This window comes from Pectinophora gossypiella, chromosome 3 (assembly GCF_024362695.1).
Source record: "Pectinophora gossypiella chromosome 3, ilPecGoss1.1, whole genome shotgun sequence".
In the NCBI taxonomy this organism is placed as follows: domain Eukaryota; kingdom Metazoa; phylum Arthropoda; class Insecta; order Lepidoptera; family Gelechiidae; genus Pectinophora; species Pectinophora gossypiella.
In genome coordinates, this window is record NC_065406.1 from 17129693 (window position 1) to 17150343 (window position 20651).

The 20651-nt window shown below is 42.2% G+C and overlaps 2 protein-coding genes across 8 annotated transcripts in view; both read left to right on the forward strand.

Annotated features, from left to right (window-relative positions):
• LOC126382075 (neuroligin-4, Y-linked) overlaps window positions 1-20651 on the forward strand; it is a 240916-nt gene that overhangs the window by 138322 nt on the left and 81943 nt on the right. For all 7 annotated transcript variants that reach the window (XM_050031797.1, XM_050031791.1, XM_050031798.1 and 4 more), the window contains one exon: window positions 14640-15193. In XM_050031797.1, coding sequence (XP_049887754.1) covers window positions 14740-15193 — 454 coding nt within the window. In that variant the 5' untranslated portion in view covers window positions 14640-14739. The remainder of the gene's footprint in view (window positions 1-14639; window positions 15194-20651) is intronic.
• On the forward strand, window positions 1224-6980 carry LOC126381173 (uncharacterized). Its single transcript, XM_050030693.1, has one exon. It carries the CDS (start codon window positions 1224-1226, stop codon window positions 6978-6980), a length of 5757 nt encoding a protein of 1918 aa, XP_049886650.1.

The window sequence follows — 20651 nt, forward strand, 5'->3', positions numbered from 1 at the left end:
CGACAAGAGCGTGGCTCTTAAATTGATGATGATGATGACAATACATAGAGGATGTTAGTAGCATGAATCTGAAATCAAGTGGAATTTTCCGACGTAAAATTCTTATTTTATGTGTATTTTTTTTTCAATTCCATGCTTTTGCGACTTAAAATTCCACTTTATATTAACTTTATATCTCTATATCTCTCCATAGTTTTCGTTACGATGTCACTAACTTCCTGTATACCTATACATATAATAATGCAGGATTACGTAGGTCGTATTCAAAAGCCTTCGATATAGATTATTGTTACGGACAGCCGAGAAGAGGAGGTCGCGGGCTAAGAAAATTCACGCACGACCCGCTAATTGCGTCGCGAAACGGAGGAGCGACGCGGGGAGCGGTGCGGGGAGCGACGCGGGGCATGGCGCGGGGAGCGACGCGAGGAGCGGATACATGGCGCGGCGCTCCTGATTGGCCGACGTAATGCGCGCACAGCCCGCTAGTTCCGGACCGAAGATTTCCAATAAGAATCTGATTGGACACGTCACGAATCACTTCTTCTCTACTTCTCACTGATTTTACATCGATTATTTACGAATTTTTACCTAAGCTTTTTTACTTGTATTTTACTTTTTAACTTTGTATTTTTAATGTGGTTTGCCAAATAAACCGGATCTTCACTTGCACCGCGGGTTTTCTTCAGTCCCAGCAAATAAAATCTGCATAAGCAACAGCGGTGGTCCTTCGTCGTCGGATAGAAGAAACCTGAATCCTCAAGAAAGAAGACGAACCCTCAAGAAAGAAGACGAATCCTCAAGAAAGAAGACGAACCCTCAAGAACGAAGACGAATTCTCAAGAAAGAAGGCCTACTCTTAATACGGAAAAAAGAAGAGGAAGTCTCAAGAGAGAAGAGGAAGTCAGAAGAGGGAAGAGGAAGTCTGAAGAGGGAAGAGGAACAATCAAGAACCGCAAGACTGAAGATTGGTCTAACATCGATATAAAAACATCGATATATTTTTAATTTCAACTTCTAGTTTCAACTTTCTAATTTCAACAAGGTAGCGCAGTCTTGTCCACCTAACGGTGCCAACGGGAGGCTGTGTGCACATCATACGTCCGTTAGGACGGAAAAGTGACTCCTTGAAGCGGGAGTTGCTACTCGCACAGCCTTTTTCGAGGTTACGAGTTAGCCGTATAGCCTTTTTCGAGGCTGCGGTAGCTTCTGGCTTACGCCGAAGAATGCCCATCACGAGGAGCAAGAAGACCTTTGAAGCTAGAGAGAACACCTTTGAAGCTAGAGAGAACACCTTTGAAGTCAGAGAGAAGACCTTTGAAGATAGAGAGAAGTCCGCGCCCGCCTCCGCCGCGCCAATGGTACTCATCGAGAGAGACACGGCCGCGCGCCCGCGCACCACGACGTCAGCCATGCACATCGATGAACAGCCTGCCAGCACGTCGGCAGCGTCCGCGAACACGGTTGTCCCGCAACGACGACTCGTCACGTCCACGGAAGGGGGGCAGGTGCAAGTCCCGCCTGTCAGAGCAAGTACCCGCTCCGTGCGATCGATGCGCTCCACAGCAAGTACGACGGCGCGCATCAGACAAGCCGAGCTCGACGCGGAGATACAATTAGCTGAAATGAAACAGCAGGAACTTCGTCTAGAAGCCATTAAGGTTAAGGCGAAACTTGAACGGAGCGTCGCAATGATAAGGGAAGAAAGCGAAAGAGGAAGCCAAATCGATGAACAGGAAATCGCCGCTGAAACGCACACGGAGGAACAGCAACGCGTCCACGACTGGTTGATTGAAATGGAATACAGCCAGCCGCGGGGGGAGGGACGACGCCCGCCTCAGCACAGTATGGAGCCTGTTCTATGCGCGAGAAACGCGCACGCGAGCGAGCGAGAAGGAAGATGGAATCGAGAGGCACGAGGGAAAGAGACGGAACTACGCCCGCCTAGCCCTATTCCTAATCAACGTACGAGCTTTCATGCGACGAATAAAGAAGAGGACACGGTCGATAGAATAGCACAAGCGCTAGAAAAGATCGTGAATAAACGTCCGGTGCCCCGCCAAGCCCACGAGCTGCCTACGTTCAGCGGCGCCGCGACGGAATGGCTACCCTTCAAGGCGGCCATGCGGGATTCTACGGCGATGTACAAGTATTCCGACTACGAGAACCTCGCACGGCTACGGAACTGTCTACGAGGGAAAGCACAGGAGACAGTCGCCGCGCTGCTATACTCGGCGACTAGCCCCGACGAGATTATGCGAACACTGGAGCAATGTTTTGGAAGACCAGAGATGTTGATCGAACGAGCGATGGAAGATATAAAGAAGTTACCTAAGTCCGGTACGTCCGCGGGCGAATTGAACACCCTCGCGGTCAAGTTGAAGAACATCGTATGCGTGTTAGGTGGCGTCGATGAAAGAGGATATCTCCGAAACCCCATGCTCACACGAGAGGTCATCGAGAAGCTAAGCCCACATCTCAAGTCTAGGTGGTATGACTTCGCCTACGAACACGGAGACCCATCGGAAGCCGAGATAGCAACGCTGTCAAGATTTTTGGAACGTGAGGCCGACCGTGCGATGCGATTTTCATACGCCACATCGCCCCAGTCGCTGAAGGAGACTTTCAACAATCAAGAAAAGAAGTCGTTTTCACGTGAAAGGCCACGTAAAGACGTGAAAGTCTACGCAACCACTGAAACACCCACCGCACCGACCGTCGAGAGAGAAAAGGAAGCCGTCACAAAACGATGTCTATGCTGCGGCGGCAACCACGACGTACCCGATTGTAAGAAATACAAGAGGATGACGGTCAACGAACGATGGCAGTGGGTGAAAGAAGAGAAAATATGCTTCAAGTGCATCAACGGAAAGCACAGGAGATTCACATGTAAAGCAAAGAGGTGCGGAATAGAAAACTGTCTCTTACCTCACCACAGTACGTTGCATATGGACACGTCGCCCGCCGCAGCTACTCAACCGAAGTCACCGCCAGTAAACGAGGAAAATGTCTTGTCCGCGTCGGCCACTACAAGCGGCCCGGCCAAGGTGTTATTGAAGGTGTGCCCGGTGGAGATACGCGTACCGGGAGGACCGTCATTGAAGAGGTACGCGCTACTAGACGAAGGCGCTACCATCACGCTCATGGACGAAGGCCTAGCGAACGACCTCGGCGCCAGAGGACATGTGAGCCCGCTACACATACACGGGGCCACAGCGAGTCAAAAGGAGACGCAGAGTCGTGTCGTCAAGATTGAAGTACGAGGCCAACATGAAGAGCAGTTTCACGACATCACCGCTCACACGGTGAAACAACTTACGATCGGAAGCCAGACGGTGAAAAGGAAGTTCATCGAATACGAACACTTGAAGCACCTACCACTCGACGACATGAGTTACGAATCGGCGCGCCCGAGCCTACTGATCGGCGCCGACAACTGGCATCTGATTATCTCGAAGGAAATCCTCATCGGCAAACGCTACGAGCCCATCGCATCACGCACCGAGCTGGGATGGACGATACATGGCACGGTGCCGCGGAGCTTGTACCGAGGGGAGGATCAACTAGTCCTCCACGTACACGCCAAAACGGAAAAAGACGTGAGGAACTTCGCTAATGAAGATGAGGAATTAAACGCGCTCATCAAAACACACTACGACGTCGACGCCCTAGGAATTGCCTTGATAACGAAGCCGAGGAAGGCCGAAGAGAGAGCGATCGACATCTTCAATAAAACCATCGAACGAGTCAACGGAAGATATCAAGTGGGCCTGCCATGGAGAGACGAGCAAGTAGTCATGCCGCCCAGCTATGAAATGGCTTTCAGGAGACTGCGGACTATCGAGAGGAAGATGGATCAGTCCCCCGAATTCCAGGCAGCCTACACAAGCCAGATAGAGAACCTACTCACGAAGGGATACGCCGCAGTAGCTAACGGAGACGAGAGAGACAACGACAAGTCATGGTACCTACCTCACTTCGCCGTGACGAACCCTAACAAGCCAGGGAAGGTACGCCTAGTCTTCGACGCAGCCGCCAAGTCGAGAGGAGAGAGCCTGAACGATCACCTCCTAGATGGACCCGACTTACTGCGAGCCTTACCGGGAATTCTCTATCGCTTCCGGGAAAAAGAGGTCGCCGTCACCGCCGACATACGTGAGATGTTTTTACAAGTAAAGATTCGCCCTGAAGATCGACCGGCTCAAATGTTCCTGTGGAGAGGCAACGAACGAAAGAAGCCACCCACGGAATACGTCATGTCATCGATGATATTCGGCGCTCGGAGCTCACCATTCCTAGCGCACAGTGTGCGCAACCACAACGCACGCGCGCACGCTGAGACACACCCCGTGGCCCTCCGAGCGATAACAGAGAGCCACTACATGGACGACTTCGTGGAGAGCTACGCGACCAAGGAGGAAGCAACACGAGCAGTACACGAAGTAACCTACGTACACGAGCAAGCCGGGTTCATACTAGCCGGCTGGAACTCGAGTAATGAAGACGTCATACGAGACATACCCCCGGACCGCCGCGCGCAGCTACCTAAGGAAATGGGAACCGCTGGTCATCAAGGCAAGACTCTAGGTCTAATATGGGAGGCCACTAAAGATGAACTAATGTTCAACACCGCGCTGCCTAGGGTACCGGAGGAGGTCAAGACGTCAGCACGCCCGCCGACTAAGCGCGAAGCCCTCAGCGCTGTCATGTCGATCTTCGACCCACTTGGACTGCTAAGCCATCTCACCATAACGGCTAAAATCCTACTGCAAGACTTATGGAGACAACAGAGGATAGGATGGGATGACCAAGTGCCGGAAGAAGCCGCCGAGGACTTCACTAAATGGATACGAGCGGTCGACAGCGTGCGAGAAGTTAAACTGCCCCGTTGCTATGCGCCAACGAGGGGAGTACTGGAACGTCAGCTACACGTATTTAACGACGCGAGCGATAGAGCGTACGCCACGGTAGCGTACTGGCGAATCAAGTACGAAAACGGAGAGGTCATCATCACGCTCGCCGGCGCAAAGGCTAAGGTAGCACCGCTGAAGGCACAGAGCATACCGCGACTGGAACTGCAAGCCAGCCTCATAGGCGCACGACTCGCCCACAGTATACAAGAAGAACATAGACAGAAGGCTGACAGGATCGTGCTCTGGTCAGACTCGAAGACCGCTCTCCACTGGATTCGCAACGACATCATCAAGTACACGCCGTACGTAGCTCACCGCGTAGGCGAGATCGCTAACCTCACGCACATCGAACAATGGAGATGGATACCGAGCGAGTTAAATGTAGCCGACGACGCCACACGACCTAACTACGAGGTGCGAGCCGACCAAAGATGGTTCATTGGCCCGGCGTTCCTCCGGGAAGAAGAAGAAAGGTGGCCATCGGAACGCACCGAAGAGGAAAATGACAACGGTCAAGACGAGATAGTCTGCGCCACGGACAACAGCGAGGGGCCGGCCTACCTACCTGACATAAGTCGGTTCTCCTCTTACGAGAGACTCGTCCGTGCGACAGCCTACGTCTTACTAGCCGTCGATAAAATGAAGAAACGAACGCGAACACTGAAACTCGCCCATATCACAAAGGCAGAAGAGCTATGGTATAAGAAAATGCAAGAGGACTCGTACTCCGACGAAATAGAACGACTGAAAAAGGACTTGAAGTTACGTCCGAACAGCGCGCTGCGTAAGCTCGACCCACGGATAGACGACAGAGGCTTACTTACACTACACGGTCGCGTGGGCGTGGCGAGAATAAGCGAGCAGTCAAAAAGCCCGCTAATAATGGACGGCCGCCACGCTTTCACCCGGCTACTCGTCGCGCACGCACACAAGGCGGCGAACCACGCCAACCGAGAGCAAGTTGTCAACGACCTGAAACAGAAGTTCTATATCACACGTATACGACCTACAGTACGAGCCGTGGAGCATTCATGTCAACTCTGCAAAGTGAAGAAAGCCAGACCGAGACCGCAAGTTCACGGAGACCTGCCCTACGAAAGACTCGCAGCGCACGCGAGGCCATTTAGCTACACGGGCCTCGACTTTTTCGGCCCTATGTACGTGACGGTCGGGCGACATAAGGAAAAGCGCTGGGGCGCCCTGTTTACGTGTCTCACTACGCGAGCGGTCCATATAGAGATCTCACCGTCGCTATCTACGGATTCCGCTATTATGTGCCTACGGCGGATGGCGGCGCGGCGGGGGTGGCCAGTAACAATCTACAGCGATAATGGGACGAACTTTCATGGCGCGGACGAAGAGCTGCGAGCAGCGCAACGAGAGTGGGGCCCACAACTCAAGGACTTCGCTCTACTACAACGAACGAACTGGAAATACATCGCACCCGGGGCACCGAATCAAGGTGGAGCATGGGAGCGGCTAATACGCTCGGTTAAGACAGCGTTAGTCGCCACACTGCACGAGCGCTACCCCAGGGACGAAGTACTCGCCACATTACTCACGGAGGCAGAGTACACGGTCAACGCACGCCCTCTCACTCACGTGCCTGTTGAGCCAGGAGACATGGAGGCGCTAACACCGAATCACTTCCTACTGGGGACCTCCGGCGGCCTACCCACTACCGGGCCGTGCAGGGAGGTAGACAGGAGGACCTGGAGAGCCACGCAGGCGCTGGCTGACGTGTTTTGGCGTCGATGGCTAACGGAGTACCTACCTACACTCATACCACGTGGAGGCACACGGAGCGGGCGCGGAGCGGACCTGAAAGTTGGTGACGTCGTGATTATCACTGATCCAGTACTGCCGAGGAACATTTGGCCACGAGGTGAAGTAATCCGACTGCATCAAGGACCCGACGGACTGACCAGAGTCGCTGACGTACGAACAAGAGGAGGGATATTCCGCCGACCTCTACGACGTCTCGCCGTCCTCCCGGTGAAAGAAGGCTGCGAAGATCTACGCCGAGGGGAGGATGTTACGGACAGCCGAGAAGAGGAGGTCGCGGGCTAAGAAAATTCACGCACGACCCGCTAATTGCGTCGCGAAACGGAGGAGCGACGCGGGGAGCGGTGCGGGGAGCGACGCGGGGCATGGCGCGGGGAGCGACGCGAGGAGCGGATACATGGCGCGGCGCTCCTGATTGGCCGACGTAATGCGCGCACAGCCCGCTAGTTCCGGACCGAAGATTTCCAATAAGAATCTGATTGGACACGTCACGAATCACTTCTTCTCTACTTCTCACTGATTTTACATCGATTATTTACGAATTTTTACCTAAGCTTTTTTACTTGTATTTTACTTTTTAACTTTGTATTTTTAATGTGGTTTGCCAAATAAACCGGATCTTCACTTGCACCGCGGGTTTTCTTCAGTCCCAGCAAATAAAATCTGCATAAGCAACAATTATTAATAATTGATAAAGGCCATTGACATTTGATACCATATGTCTTCCTTCTAGATTACGTGACTAAGTGTATAATAAATAACTTGCTGATAAATTCACTGTTAGTTTATATTTGCCGGATGAGATATTGATACTAGAAGGTACTATCGCCAATAAGTTATGAAACGGTGCATAGGAACATAATTCAAAATAAAAAAAAAAATATTTTTTCGGTTGGTAACATAGTTTACACTTTGAATCGTAAATTTTTAAATAACGAACGTCTCATCCGCTTAAAACTACTGCAGCGTCACACAACCTGTATAACCGAGGAAAATTAGCTCGGTACAGGGCTCTAGACGTTCTTAAAAAATGTTGTAATACGATTCTGTATTTTTTTTACCTTTGTTTGCTTTTGGCTTTCAAAAATAATAATTAGAAAAAATATACATTATGATTTTTTTAATTTGGCTTTCTTCTTCTTATCGTGTGGATTGTGAGGTGGAATACCAACCCAACAAAAACAACACAACATCACAGCTGTATCCGCGAAAACACGCTGCAGCAATGCGACTTATTTGAAGACGCCCTTGAGCTGGATTGGCCACGAATAAAAAACATGACATCCAGATGCTTCCGCATAACACCTGAAGCATAATAATGTCATAAAACTTCCAGAGTTTGTGTCATTTTACTATGATGGATCAATATTACCATTAGAGATTAATGGTGTCACTTTATGCATGTATGTAGATACGAAATCCCAGCTAAATAGCGCTGTATGCTCTCAATCCGTCTAGCTAGTAGCTACTAGCTGTACACGTCATTTGTCAGGCGGAGACGGGAGCTGCCTGGCGGGAAATTGCGGGCTCATGCTTCGAGCGACGCATTCAATCGCCGCCATTGCTGTGGCGTCATACTACTTGTAGGTGTGCGCTCGATTCGTAGGATGTTAAGAGTAAGGATTGGATTTGTAAGAATTCAAATTCAAAATTCAAATTCAAAAATATCTTTATTCAGTAGGTAACATAGTTACACTTTGAATCGTCAATTTTTACATAACGAACGTCTCATCCGCCTAAAACTACTGCAGCTTCTCACAACCTGTATAGCCGGGGAAAAGAAGCTGCAAGAAAAACCTCGGCACAGGGCCCTAGACGTTCTTTAAAAAAATAAAAAAATAAATAAACATAAAATATTGATATACAATTGAGTAATTTAGCTGCCTAATATCAGTTCTCAGACAGTTAATCCCATGCATTCATATCTTCTAAATAATCACTAACTTTATAATAACCTTTTTTGTAAAGTTTTTGTTTAACTACTACTACAGTTGAAAGGCAAATTCTGAATGTCAATGGGAATCTTATTGTAAAAACGTATACATTGCCCCTTAAAAGATTTAGTAATCTTATGTAATCGACTGACTTGAAAGAATCTCGTGTAGTAGAATCTACGCTAATATAAGCTAACGATGGTATCCCAATCCATCACAAGATGAAGTAGTACCCATGCCTCACTGAGTTTTCTGTTAGACCAACGTGATAAGTGGTGAGCCGTATCGCCGTGTATAATGGTCGAGGGTAGTTCATAATACTAATTTGTACTAAATAATATAATAATATGCGTTCTACACCATAATTGCAAAATAGACATAAATTGATAGCCTTTGAAAAAGGAATTGATATCAGGAAGTAAGAAAGGAATTTTGTCCCCTTTAATAGTTCTTGGATTCGCTACTGGAATTAGACAGTAACTCCATTCGTTTTTGCATGCAAAATCAATTTACATTTAACACACAATAAAATCACACCGTTCCATTTGAGATTATTGTGCCGAAGCTTTTCTTGCAGTTTCTTTTCTTCGGGTATACAGGTTGTGACAAGGTGACGTTCGTTATGTAAAAAATGACGAATTCAAAGTGTACCTACTCGTAAGTTACCTACTGAATAAAGATATTTTTGATGTAATTTCTGTGAAGGTTTTGGGTATTGCGTACTGCGTTACTGTGAAATAAGATGGAACCTACATATGTCGATGCAACTAGAGGTCAATATAGACCAAGATCAGTAGCGAGACGAGCACTTTCTGATATGACATAAACAGCCTATATACGTCTCACTGCTGGGCACAGGACTCCCCTCATAATTGAGCCACGATCAGATACCACCGGAGGGGGTATAGAGCATACTTCACCACGTTGCTCGATTGCGGGTTGTTAGAGGTGTTTTTTATAAGTAATAGCCGTGACCAACTGCTTAACGTGTCCCCCAGAGCACGAAATCATCTTACTTTTTCGGACAATCAGGTGATTCAGGCCTGCAATGTCCTTACCAAACAAAGGACAGTCTCACAATGAGATTTCGACAATTTCCTCATCATGATTTGAATCCGTATAATCTCAATGCCTTAACCATTAAACCACGGAGGTTGTCACTTTTTAATATATCCTGAAAAAAAATGTATTTGTTTTCTCAAAAAATGCATTGTTTTTCGACAGCGACGAATTACAAGAGCGAGTTCAAGGCACGCATTATTTTTGGATTATTTCGCATTATTTTCAGATTGCAATTTATGGCAAAGGTATTAAAGTTAAGTTTTTAGTGTTATTTGAAACTGGCGCACAGCGCCTTGTATCACCAACTTACTTACTTACCGTCAATAAAATTAATTTATACATTTTACATTGTTTTAGGTTAACGCGGTTATTATCATAATTAAAACACATAATAACGGGTTCTTACCGCGTTTAAATCAGGGATATGAGACACATCACACTTGCAACAGTGTCGAAATATCGGGAGTCTCATATCCCTGTTTTAAACGCGGTAAGAACCCGTTATAACGTGTTTATACATTTTATAGAGAGTGCTCTCCTAATGTGCTTTCAGCTTTATTCCGTTCGAAACCAAAATCCTTATTCAGGCACTCCCTAATTAATTAGCTAACCATTTCCCAATCACTATTGCAAAGGTTTCACCTTTGCCAAGCCTCGTTAGGTAGGATGCTCTAATGCATACTAGTTTCAATATCAAAGTCCGTGCTATTATAAGCCGTATTTCATTCCATCTAGGTTAGACCAGGCATAGTAGTGACTAGATTAATTATTCTGTCAGTTCATTTGGTCCCTGAATGAAAACAGCTGATTGCATCCTCTGTGGTGTTAGATGTTGTGTGTTGTAGCTTGAAAATTGTAACCATATACATAATTAATTAGTTCGTCTACCGTAGATAGATAGATCCTAAAGGGACCTGTCTGAATAGGACACCATGGTGGCGTCGTCATAGTTACGCCTCCAACAACGTATTGGGTGGAGGCCATATTGGAACCATGTATTTGAAAAGACATATTTGACATTACTGTCAGTGTGCACCTTTATATGCGCAAATAGCAAATTGAAATGTTGCCTTTTTGTATAATCTTGATCCTGTTTGTCGCAGGTTTGCTTTTCAAACAGAATGCGCAAATTCTTACTCCTTTTTCTGACGTGTGGGTTGTGGGGTGGATTACCAACCCCATCAACCCTGATGTCAGGGTTATTATTGAGCCGGCAAAGACCCCTGACATGACTCAAGTAACGACTACGTACTTACATCAGTTAGTAATAAGCACGGATCATCTTACTTTTGGAAAATCAGGTAATCATCCTGTAATGTCCTAACCAAACTAGGGATCACAAATTGATTTTTGTGATTTGTCCCCTCTGGGATTCGAACCCGGGACCTCCGGATGGTAAACACAATGCTCTTACCCCGGTACCGGTCTTGCATCAATGAGTTATTAATTTATCCTAAGTGAAATTTTCACTAAAATTTTTGACGCGATCTTTATATCAGACGGTTCACTATTTAAAAAGTTGATCTATTGCATTCCTGGGGGGTTAAAATGGCCACATCGAAGAAATTCATCTACGAAAGCAATATTCCAATTTGACATTTGCGCATATAAAAGTAAGCGCGCAATGCAAACAAATGTCAAATAGCAATATTGCTTTCTTAGATGAATTGCTTCGATATGGCCAATTTAACCCCCCTGATGTTTTTACAGAGGTCTTAGAATTAGAGGAAAGTACAAATAGAACCCTGTAAGGGCACTAAAACATACTCATAGTACAGAACAACATTACAAAAATCTCTCATTTTGCCAGCCCTATGAAATGAAAACTTGATAATTTTGACGGGCAATTTGTACTAACGACGTAAAAATTTTCATTTTAAACGTCTGTAGTATTTGAATACTCGTTATTTGTTAAATAAAATGTCAGCGTGGAGCGATTTTTATTTTTCCGCTTTCAACTTTGTTATATTTCAGAATTATTTATTGTTGAAGACATGATTCATTTAAATTGTATAGGTAGGTACTAGTCCCTTTATGAAATTTAAGAAATTTTAGTGATATTTTACTTTGAAATAGTAATAAAAGTATTTCGTGTGAGTGCTAGCGTATTTTTAAAGAATTGGTTTCCAAATGAATCATCCTTGAAAATGAGTTTTACTTATAAATATTTTAATTGATTTGGTGTAGGAAGCGAAAATGGTGTGGCCCATACCAATGAAAAGTATCTGTGAACTTACACATAACATAGCATCATACCTGTATAAGATGTGTTGTATTATATACCCCCTCCTCACCAACTATGTTTAATGTAATAGGGGGCAAGCCAATTGATGTGGCACCAATTCTAGAACCACGTGATTTTATGTGTATATATAAAAAATGCTGTCGAAAATGTCCTTGTTTGTCCACTATATATCAGCTGGGCCCATCTCGAAGTTTTATGCCCAAGAAACAGGAAGTCATTTTATCTGGTAGGGTCGCCATGAAATTGGGTATATATGTACACATATTATAGAAGGAAAGGAACATTTATTGTTTTTGGACACCACAGACAGACAGGTATATTACATTTAACACAGGACAGAATCCACAACGAAAATAAAAATAAAAACTAGGATAAAATAATTATATTTGCTTTTCGCTTAAAGTGTAGTAGCATTTAGTCTCACTTTACCGAGAATTTCCATTTCACATAATATATGCAAACAAAAGATCATGCTTAAAATGGTAAAGTCGACAAAACAAGGTCTAGCGAATAAAACCATATTCAAATTAGGATTTCTTTCTTTATTTAAAGGTATTTTAAACCGGCGAGTATGTAGGCAGTTGCTTCCTCACGTCGCAATCGGATATCGCATGGATATTATGCAGTTTTAAGGTTAGGAATATATTAAAGGCTTGATCGCTTTATTGACGATGTCATAACTAGTTATTTCATTGCCAACTTTTGTCAATTTGTAAAATGTACATCTAAGTTTGCGATATTGCACAACTTGCATCGTGTCATAAGGAAGCTTGCTTGTTTTTTTTTTTAAGATCGAATGAACTGGAAATTGTTTGTCAGGATTATAACAAGTGAAATTCGATAGTCTTTGTCTTCCTGTCACTATAAACCTTTGGACGCGATTACAATTATGTAAAATCAAACTAACACTCTCTAACACAATAGTATTATACACCAACTCTTCTCCAGCTATGATTTTCCTAGGTAATAGGGGGCCTATTGTCATTAACCGGCCACAAATCCTGGAAACCACATCATATCAATTATCTATGATCCAAACATAAATTGCGTCAAAGGTCTGTCATAAAACTAAACTTGCTATTCCATTTCGTATTCCCGATTCATCCCTGGTAACCCTACTCGGCTATTTTACGACTAGTATGTTTGTGTGTTTATCTGCTTCGAATTTATAGCGCCAATAACTCGACGTCTCGATAAGGAAATTGTCGAGAGTTTTCCTTAAAATTTGGACTCCTGCCATGTGTGATTTCGTGGAAAAAAAAACTTTTTAGGGTTCCGAATGAGAGCCGTAAAAAGGAACCGTAAATATACTGCAATGTCTCAAAGTTTCAAAATAATATGTAGGACTTCAAAACTGTTTTATTTTTACCTACGTACCTGGTGCACAGTTTACAAAAAGTTACGTCTAAAAAAAACAAGTGCACCGACTGTTGCGATTAATTTCTGGGTGAACATCAAACAATATCATAGCGTTCTTACAGTGTTCTACGAAGCGGCTAATATATTGGGTGAATTAATAAATTATTGAATAGTTTTCAGCACACAACACACACACACACACACACACACACACACACACACACACACACATATATATATATATATATACAATTGTGTTCATTTCCCATTAGATTATTGGACAAGCTAAGAAGACGAAATTCCAGTCAATACGTCCATGACTCAACTTTCGCATTTACATGACGTTTAGATGTAAAAAAGAAACTTTATAACGTTTTTGAAGGTGGTTTTATCGCTTAAATTTATATCTTCTTGATAACCATTTATATATCTTATATAACTATGTTTTATAACTGTAGATACACGTCACAAAGATAGTTATATATTGATAGATATTGAATAATAGTTACGGAACCCTCGGTTCACGATTCCGACTCGTACTTGCCCCTTTTTTATTTCACGAACGGGATGGAATGCTAATACAGCTGTAAAGTTTGTATTAACTCCACGTAGTGGCTCAGAGTTGTTATATGAATATTGAATGTGTTTCGTGATTATATAATCGATGTTATGTAAACTAATAAGCCTTTACTTAGGGTATTCGTGTCTAAATTGGACCCTATTTGACCTTGCCGTTATTGGCAGTAGTATATTCTTCATGTTATTTATGATAAGTTAGTCTGCTAATACCAAAAAAAGAAAAGTGATAACGTCAATGTTATCCGGTAGATGAGTTACCTACTTGTAAAAGGCCACGACGAAGCAGTTCGTCTAAAAAAGCAATATTGCTATAGGGCATGTGTTGACATTTCGCACTTAATTTTATAATGCGCAAATGTCAAATTGCAATATTGATTTTTAGATGGATTGCTAAAATGTAACATTTTGAGGTGCCCCTGCTCTGTTTCTAGGGTAATTTGTTGTTTTTTTATTGGAAAATGAGTTATACAAAATCCAAGAATCTAGAATAGGTGTTTGATTTTGAGCTTTGGTGTGCCTAACGAAAAAATGTGAAATTGATTAAGATGAAACATAAATAAAATAATATTATTACAAGTGACATTCGTAAACACAGACACTGTACAGCTCATACTAAACTGGTTGGCTCATACCTAAAGTTTATTTCTGGTACATAGTAAGTTTGTGCAAACTTATTTCACCTACATCATGTTTTATTAAAGGAGTGGCTCTCTTGGGACATTTCCAGCGTTGCAGATAATATAACTCTACCATTTTTTGTTGCAGATGTCCCAGTAAATGGTCGGACGGCGAAACCTACCTCCACAAAATGGTCGACTTATAGCAACGGGCTTACATCTCGAACGGTGGCGTTGGAAGCGGAAAAATGTTCATATTGACCATAGTGTACTTCATTTCGCTTCCCGCACTGACTTCCAGGATGGTCAGAGGAGACACAACCATGGACGAGAAAACACCACAACCGTTAATAAGCAGTAGAGTAGTTAGAACTAAATATGGAGATATCAGAGGCTTTATAGTGACACCTGAATCAAGATTCCTAGAGCCAGTTGAAGTATTCAGAGGTGTACCATATGCATCACCACCTATAGGTTCTCTAAGGTTCATGCCACCAGTCTCCGGTGCTCAGTGGTCAGGAGTGAAAATTGCTGAGGAGTTCAGTCCTGTGTGCCCTCAAGTGCTTCCAGACATAAGGAATGAAACAGCGGTGCTAAGGAGGATATCCAAAGGAAGGTTGGAATACTTGAAGAGGATATTACCCTTCCTGACGAATCAGTCAGAGGATTGCTTGTATCTAAACATCTATGCGCCAGCTCAAGGTAAGATGAACTTTTCATTGTAGCGAATTGTGTTCGAAATGTAAATCACAAATGTTAAATTAGAAGTCGAGCAAAAGAAGCAGATTTAGAATGAGAGAAGATTGTTTTAAGACAAATAGTAGTCCTTAATATGTGCTTGTTTGTTATAATATCCCTTTGATATTTAGGGCTAGTAGTATAATAAAGGTTTTCTAATTTGACTCACATCTTAGATAGGTACAATTTTGAAACATTTTAAATCTTTTAAAAATAAGCTTAAAGCTACTCATCGTCTCTTTTCGAGAATGTTCGCTTTATGAACTTAAATCCAGACCCATTTCAGCCATCAATTTTGAAATAACATTTAATTTCCGTGCTGTTAGTTTAGGTTTGAATAATTTTGTACAAACAAATGTTGAAATTAAAGTAAACAACATGGGGAAACATCGTCATTAAATCCAGCAGTCTTGCTCAACCCGTTTTATTTTGCTCATAATACAACAAGACAGAAACACTTTTTTACACAACAGAGCATAAAGCCCAAAGGTTTCAACAGAAGGGATCTCGAAAAAAGTTGATTTATAATTTTAGCCAAGGGACAAGGAGTGGGCTAATTTTAAAAAGAGTTTTTTGTCCTTGGCGAGAAATATCACATTCATTTCGCAGAGTCGGATGGGCGAATTTGAATAGGAAAGGACGAAATTAAAAATAAATGATTGTGTTTTATTAAAAAGTGTTGATTTCGAGGTAGGCGGTTAATGGTGTTAGGTGAAAGGATTATTCTTGGAGTTGACTTGTTTATATTTGGAAATGTAATTTTGGGGAAGATGATTGTGCTTCTCATCTTTTCCAAAATTAAATTTTCTTATCAAATCGATTGATTTTGACTACCAGCGATGACAACTGGAATCATTGACGGTTATCGTTCAAGAGCAAAATTGTTGTACAAAACTTTTTGTCATCTAAGTACGTACTGTAACAAAACAGCGTTTATACAATTTTCAACCAGTCTCAAATATTTAAAAATCTCAGCACCAAATACACTCATATCGGGCTTGATGTTTCCCTATAAAGGGCGTCCTTACATCCTGAATCCACATCAGCATATTAAACCGGTGCAGGTACACATTCTTTCACTCCAACGTTGAGCCAAAAAACGTCATATTAAAAGCAAGAGCTCGAAAATCCGAGGAAAGTAGTAGTAGCCTGAGGGCTCATATCGCGAAATCCTGGACGTTTTTGCTCGTCTGCCTTCGTTGGCGGCTTTGTCGCAAACGTATGTACCCGACGTACATAATACTCTTTCACCTACGTTGTTTTTGCGGGATTGGTGCAAGTTAGAAAACAAGTCATGTTACTATGAAGCTATAGATACAATAATATATATATATCTAGTACACGATTCCAGTATATGTTTGAGCTACGTACGTAGTTGAAATTTATTAATATTTCCACGCAGCTTGCGAGAAAATGATCATTTATTGCAATTTGTTTTTTATTCAGTGTTATTTTTTCAAATATTTTTCTTACAGTAAACTCATTTATCAAACCGTTCATTATCTGCAACAATTTAAACTAACGAGGTAATTTCTATGCATAAGTACGAGTAGATGCTGCGTTATTAATCGTTTTAAATTTATTACTTCATATTAGAGTCTGATTTCTTCCTTTATTTTAATTTCTGACCTTAATGATTCCAGTCTTTTTTCCTTAGATTTTTGGTCATTGTTTTCATATTCTTCTTTCAAAATCTAAGACTAATTATTATTTTTTTTATTTTTTTATCCGCTGTCAATATATTACTTGCACCAAATCCGTCGTAAGGTTAAGGGGTCTCTCCGAAATAGCCCTCAGGCTTTTAATAACCGCAAATGACGCGACAGCCGCCACTCGCAAATTTTTCGTTTACATAAGTGTCTTTTGCCAAGAGCGTGGTACTACACAGATTTTTTCGTAGCATATTCTAATTAACAGACAAACATTATTTGATCTAGAAATGAAAAATCCTTATGATTTGGTTGCAGTATTTTTGTAAAGATATCTATATATTTATTTATTCGAATACTACATAAGGGACATACAAAGAAAATAAACAGAAGTACAGGTAAACTTATCTCTGAACAAAGAGATTACTTCCAGCTGACCTATGTGATGAAAGAAATATTCAAAGTATAACATTATATAGATATCTCTTTTTAGGGGAGAGTAGCAGAGGTACTAATACCAATAGAATTCTCAAAGGTACTGTAATCAGTGGCCTAAGCCAAGTTGCAAACGATTATGATAATCAATAGTCACTTTATATTAATCACATATGCATCCTAACGACGACGTGGCACAAATTGCGTCGCTTAGCGATATCGCATGTATATGCGATTGAAGAAAAAGTATGGATGGGCGGAAAGACGGTCTAACGGCAATCATGCTATCGTGCGATATGTATTGACTGTTTGGTATCCCATGAATCTGCGATATTAGGGTTACAAACAGTTAGCATCGTGCGGTGAAGATATACTACATACATTTTTATCACTGTCACTGTCAATTATTATAATCACTTGCGATTTCGCTAAGGCCCCTGGTAGCATAATTATATTATGCAGCAGTATAAAATCGACTCGAGCATGCGAGGTGGCGGCGTAAGCTGAAAATACTCAAAAAGGCGAAAAAGTTTGTCAGTTTTCTTTTGAGGTATAGTTCGTTGATGAACGGACAGGGATGTTGGTGCTTTTAAAGATTCTCACAGAGGAAGTAGAAGAACTTATATTTTTTACAAAATCCGTCACAAAGTGGACGGAAATTACGTATATTCGTTTACGAGACAATGAAATCATAAGTCATCTTTTGCGGAAAAATATGTCCGCGGCGTAAACCGAACACAAACCAACACAATTTTGCACGAGATAATCCGTTTATATTACGCCAAAATGAAAATCAAATTGCCTAAATCGAATCTGTTCTCTTCAATAAACGCAGATTCGGTACGGAACTCGGTATATAAAATCGGTTTTTTCTGGAAATACGAGACACGATTTGCAAAACATTGGATCCGTACAGAAGATCACCATAATTTATTCCGGATCCTAACGATCAATTAGGCATTTACATATCTTTCGTACCGGTACACGTTCCAGAATTACCGGCAAAGGTATTCAGCAGTGAAATGTTGATATTGCCGTTTGGGCTCGGTCCGCTCACTACATCAACTGAAGAGGCGAAATACACATGTGCACGAGTGTAATAGCTTGACAATTTCACAGAGCGGTTACGATGTTTTTATAGTATTAGATTATGGTTATGTTCCTAGAAGATGGCGTTTGGAAACCGTACGATTTCGACTGTTTTTTTTCATTCATCTGCAGCAAAAAGAAAAGCCACTTCTCAATGTAATTATTGTCAACTTTGTCGAACAAAAATTATGTTAAAATGATGCGTGAAATGTATCGACTATAGTTAATCAGATAGAAAGTCACTGTGGTCCTGTGGATCAACGGATTGCTTCTCAAACAGGCAGCGGCGGTTCAGAGCCCGGTAGCGGACTTGCACCAGTAAGTTTTTAATTTACCTTAAAAGTAGTTGGTTTGACCATTATAGACGGCTCACCACCTATCACATTGATCTAACAGAAAACTGAGTCAGTTGTAGGTTTCACTTAGTTTATCTTGCTGATGTACCTCTGACTGACTACCTCAATTTTGATAAAGTCGGAAGCTTATTCAAAATTCAACAATATCTATCTTTATTCAGTAGGTAACATAGTTACACTTTGAATCGTCATTTTTGACATAAAGAACGTCTCATCCACCTAAAACTACTGCAGCTTCTCACAACCTGTATAGCCGGGGTAAAGAAGCTGCATGATCCTCGGCACAGGGCCATAAACGTTCTTTGAAAAACAAACTTATGTTATGTGAAATAAATAACCCGCAAAATACTCTATAGTTGTATAAAGATACAGATATTATGAGGTTACACGTGTATGAATAAATTCACTTAGTAAGTACTGAAATTAGTTTGTCGTTAGTATAAAAATTCTCAGCGTAGGAGGTAAGTCAGTTTCTGCATAATGTTGCCATTTGAGCGGAACTACGTCACTGCATGTATATGCGAGTGATGTACTAAAGAGAGGGGAATGCATGCAATTTGGTACTGCATAAATTGTGTTCCCGACTGATTTGGAACGTGTGATACGCTGGACTACGGCGAACGGAATAAATCATTGAAAATTTACTTTTTGGAACTAATGTTTGGAGCTGATGTTTTTGATGTTTAGTCATAGAACAACAAACACATCAGGACATAGGGCGTTCATCGAGGTCTACCCACCAATGTCAATGTTACATTTATTACGATGATTGTGAAGATTCTATTGCTTATTACTTAATATTATTTATATCATCGCTAATTTAACCCTTAACCACCTACCAGCGGTCTCTGTGACCGCAACGTTTTTTTAATTTAAAATATTTCGATCTGTGTGTGACGTACGACAGCGCGCGTTTATATACCTTTTCTACGCATCCATTAGTACCCCGCTTGGGCTCGGCGAGTGTAAGAGGTGCGTGCGTTCGAACAAGGTAAGTAAAAATATTTCGTCAGCGGTCTGTGTGACCGCTTGTAGGTGGTTCCGTGACTTTTTTTCACACGTATGCTTTTGTTTGTTTTAGTGAAAAATGGATGAAAATGACGAAATTATACAAAGATGGTTGCAGCAGGAGATGTCAGATGACGAGGTTATGCCAGACGAAGATCATAGCGACGTGGAACCCGATTCGGTTGAGTATGCTGTTCAGGTTGAAGACTGTGAATCCGAATCTGAGATCGAGGGTGATGATGATGAAATTTCAGTGCAAGACAGTTTATCTCAGCCTCAACCAACAGATACAATTACTTCAAGACCAAGATCTTCCTCTAGGGGCTCTAGGGGGACTTATGTATTATGTGCAAGGTGCCAATTAATTTGGAGTGTGCGAAAAAAATATGCCGCAAATGCCGCGAAAAATTGGGAATCTTTGGGGGTTGCAATTTTGTTAAATTTTATAATTAATGTTTAGTTTTTTTATTTTATTTTGTAGTTAATATCCTAACCTTAAAGAAATAAAATCGAAGAAGTTAATTCTTTAAGTTCCTTATCTACCAGGTCTCATTACTTAAGAAGATTATATTTTTGTGTTATAACTATCTAGTCTTGAAAGATTGTAATTAATCTCAAGATTTTATTATAGTTTATATGATTTGAAAGTCTAATATAAAAGTTTAAAGTATATACAAGTATTTCACTCATTTAAATCCTTTGTTAATGCTATATACTCCGAATTCAGGGAGGTTATTCATGAGCGGTCTCCAGGACCGCACGCAGGTGGTTAAGTTACAGAAATAGGTGGTAGGTGGTCAAGGGTTAAGAGCCACGCTCTTGTCGGTGTAGCATTCTCCATGCTACTTTTTAGGGGAAAATAGGACAGTGGTTTCCCTCTTGTCT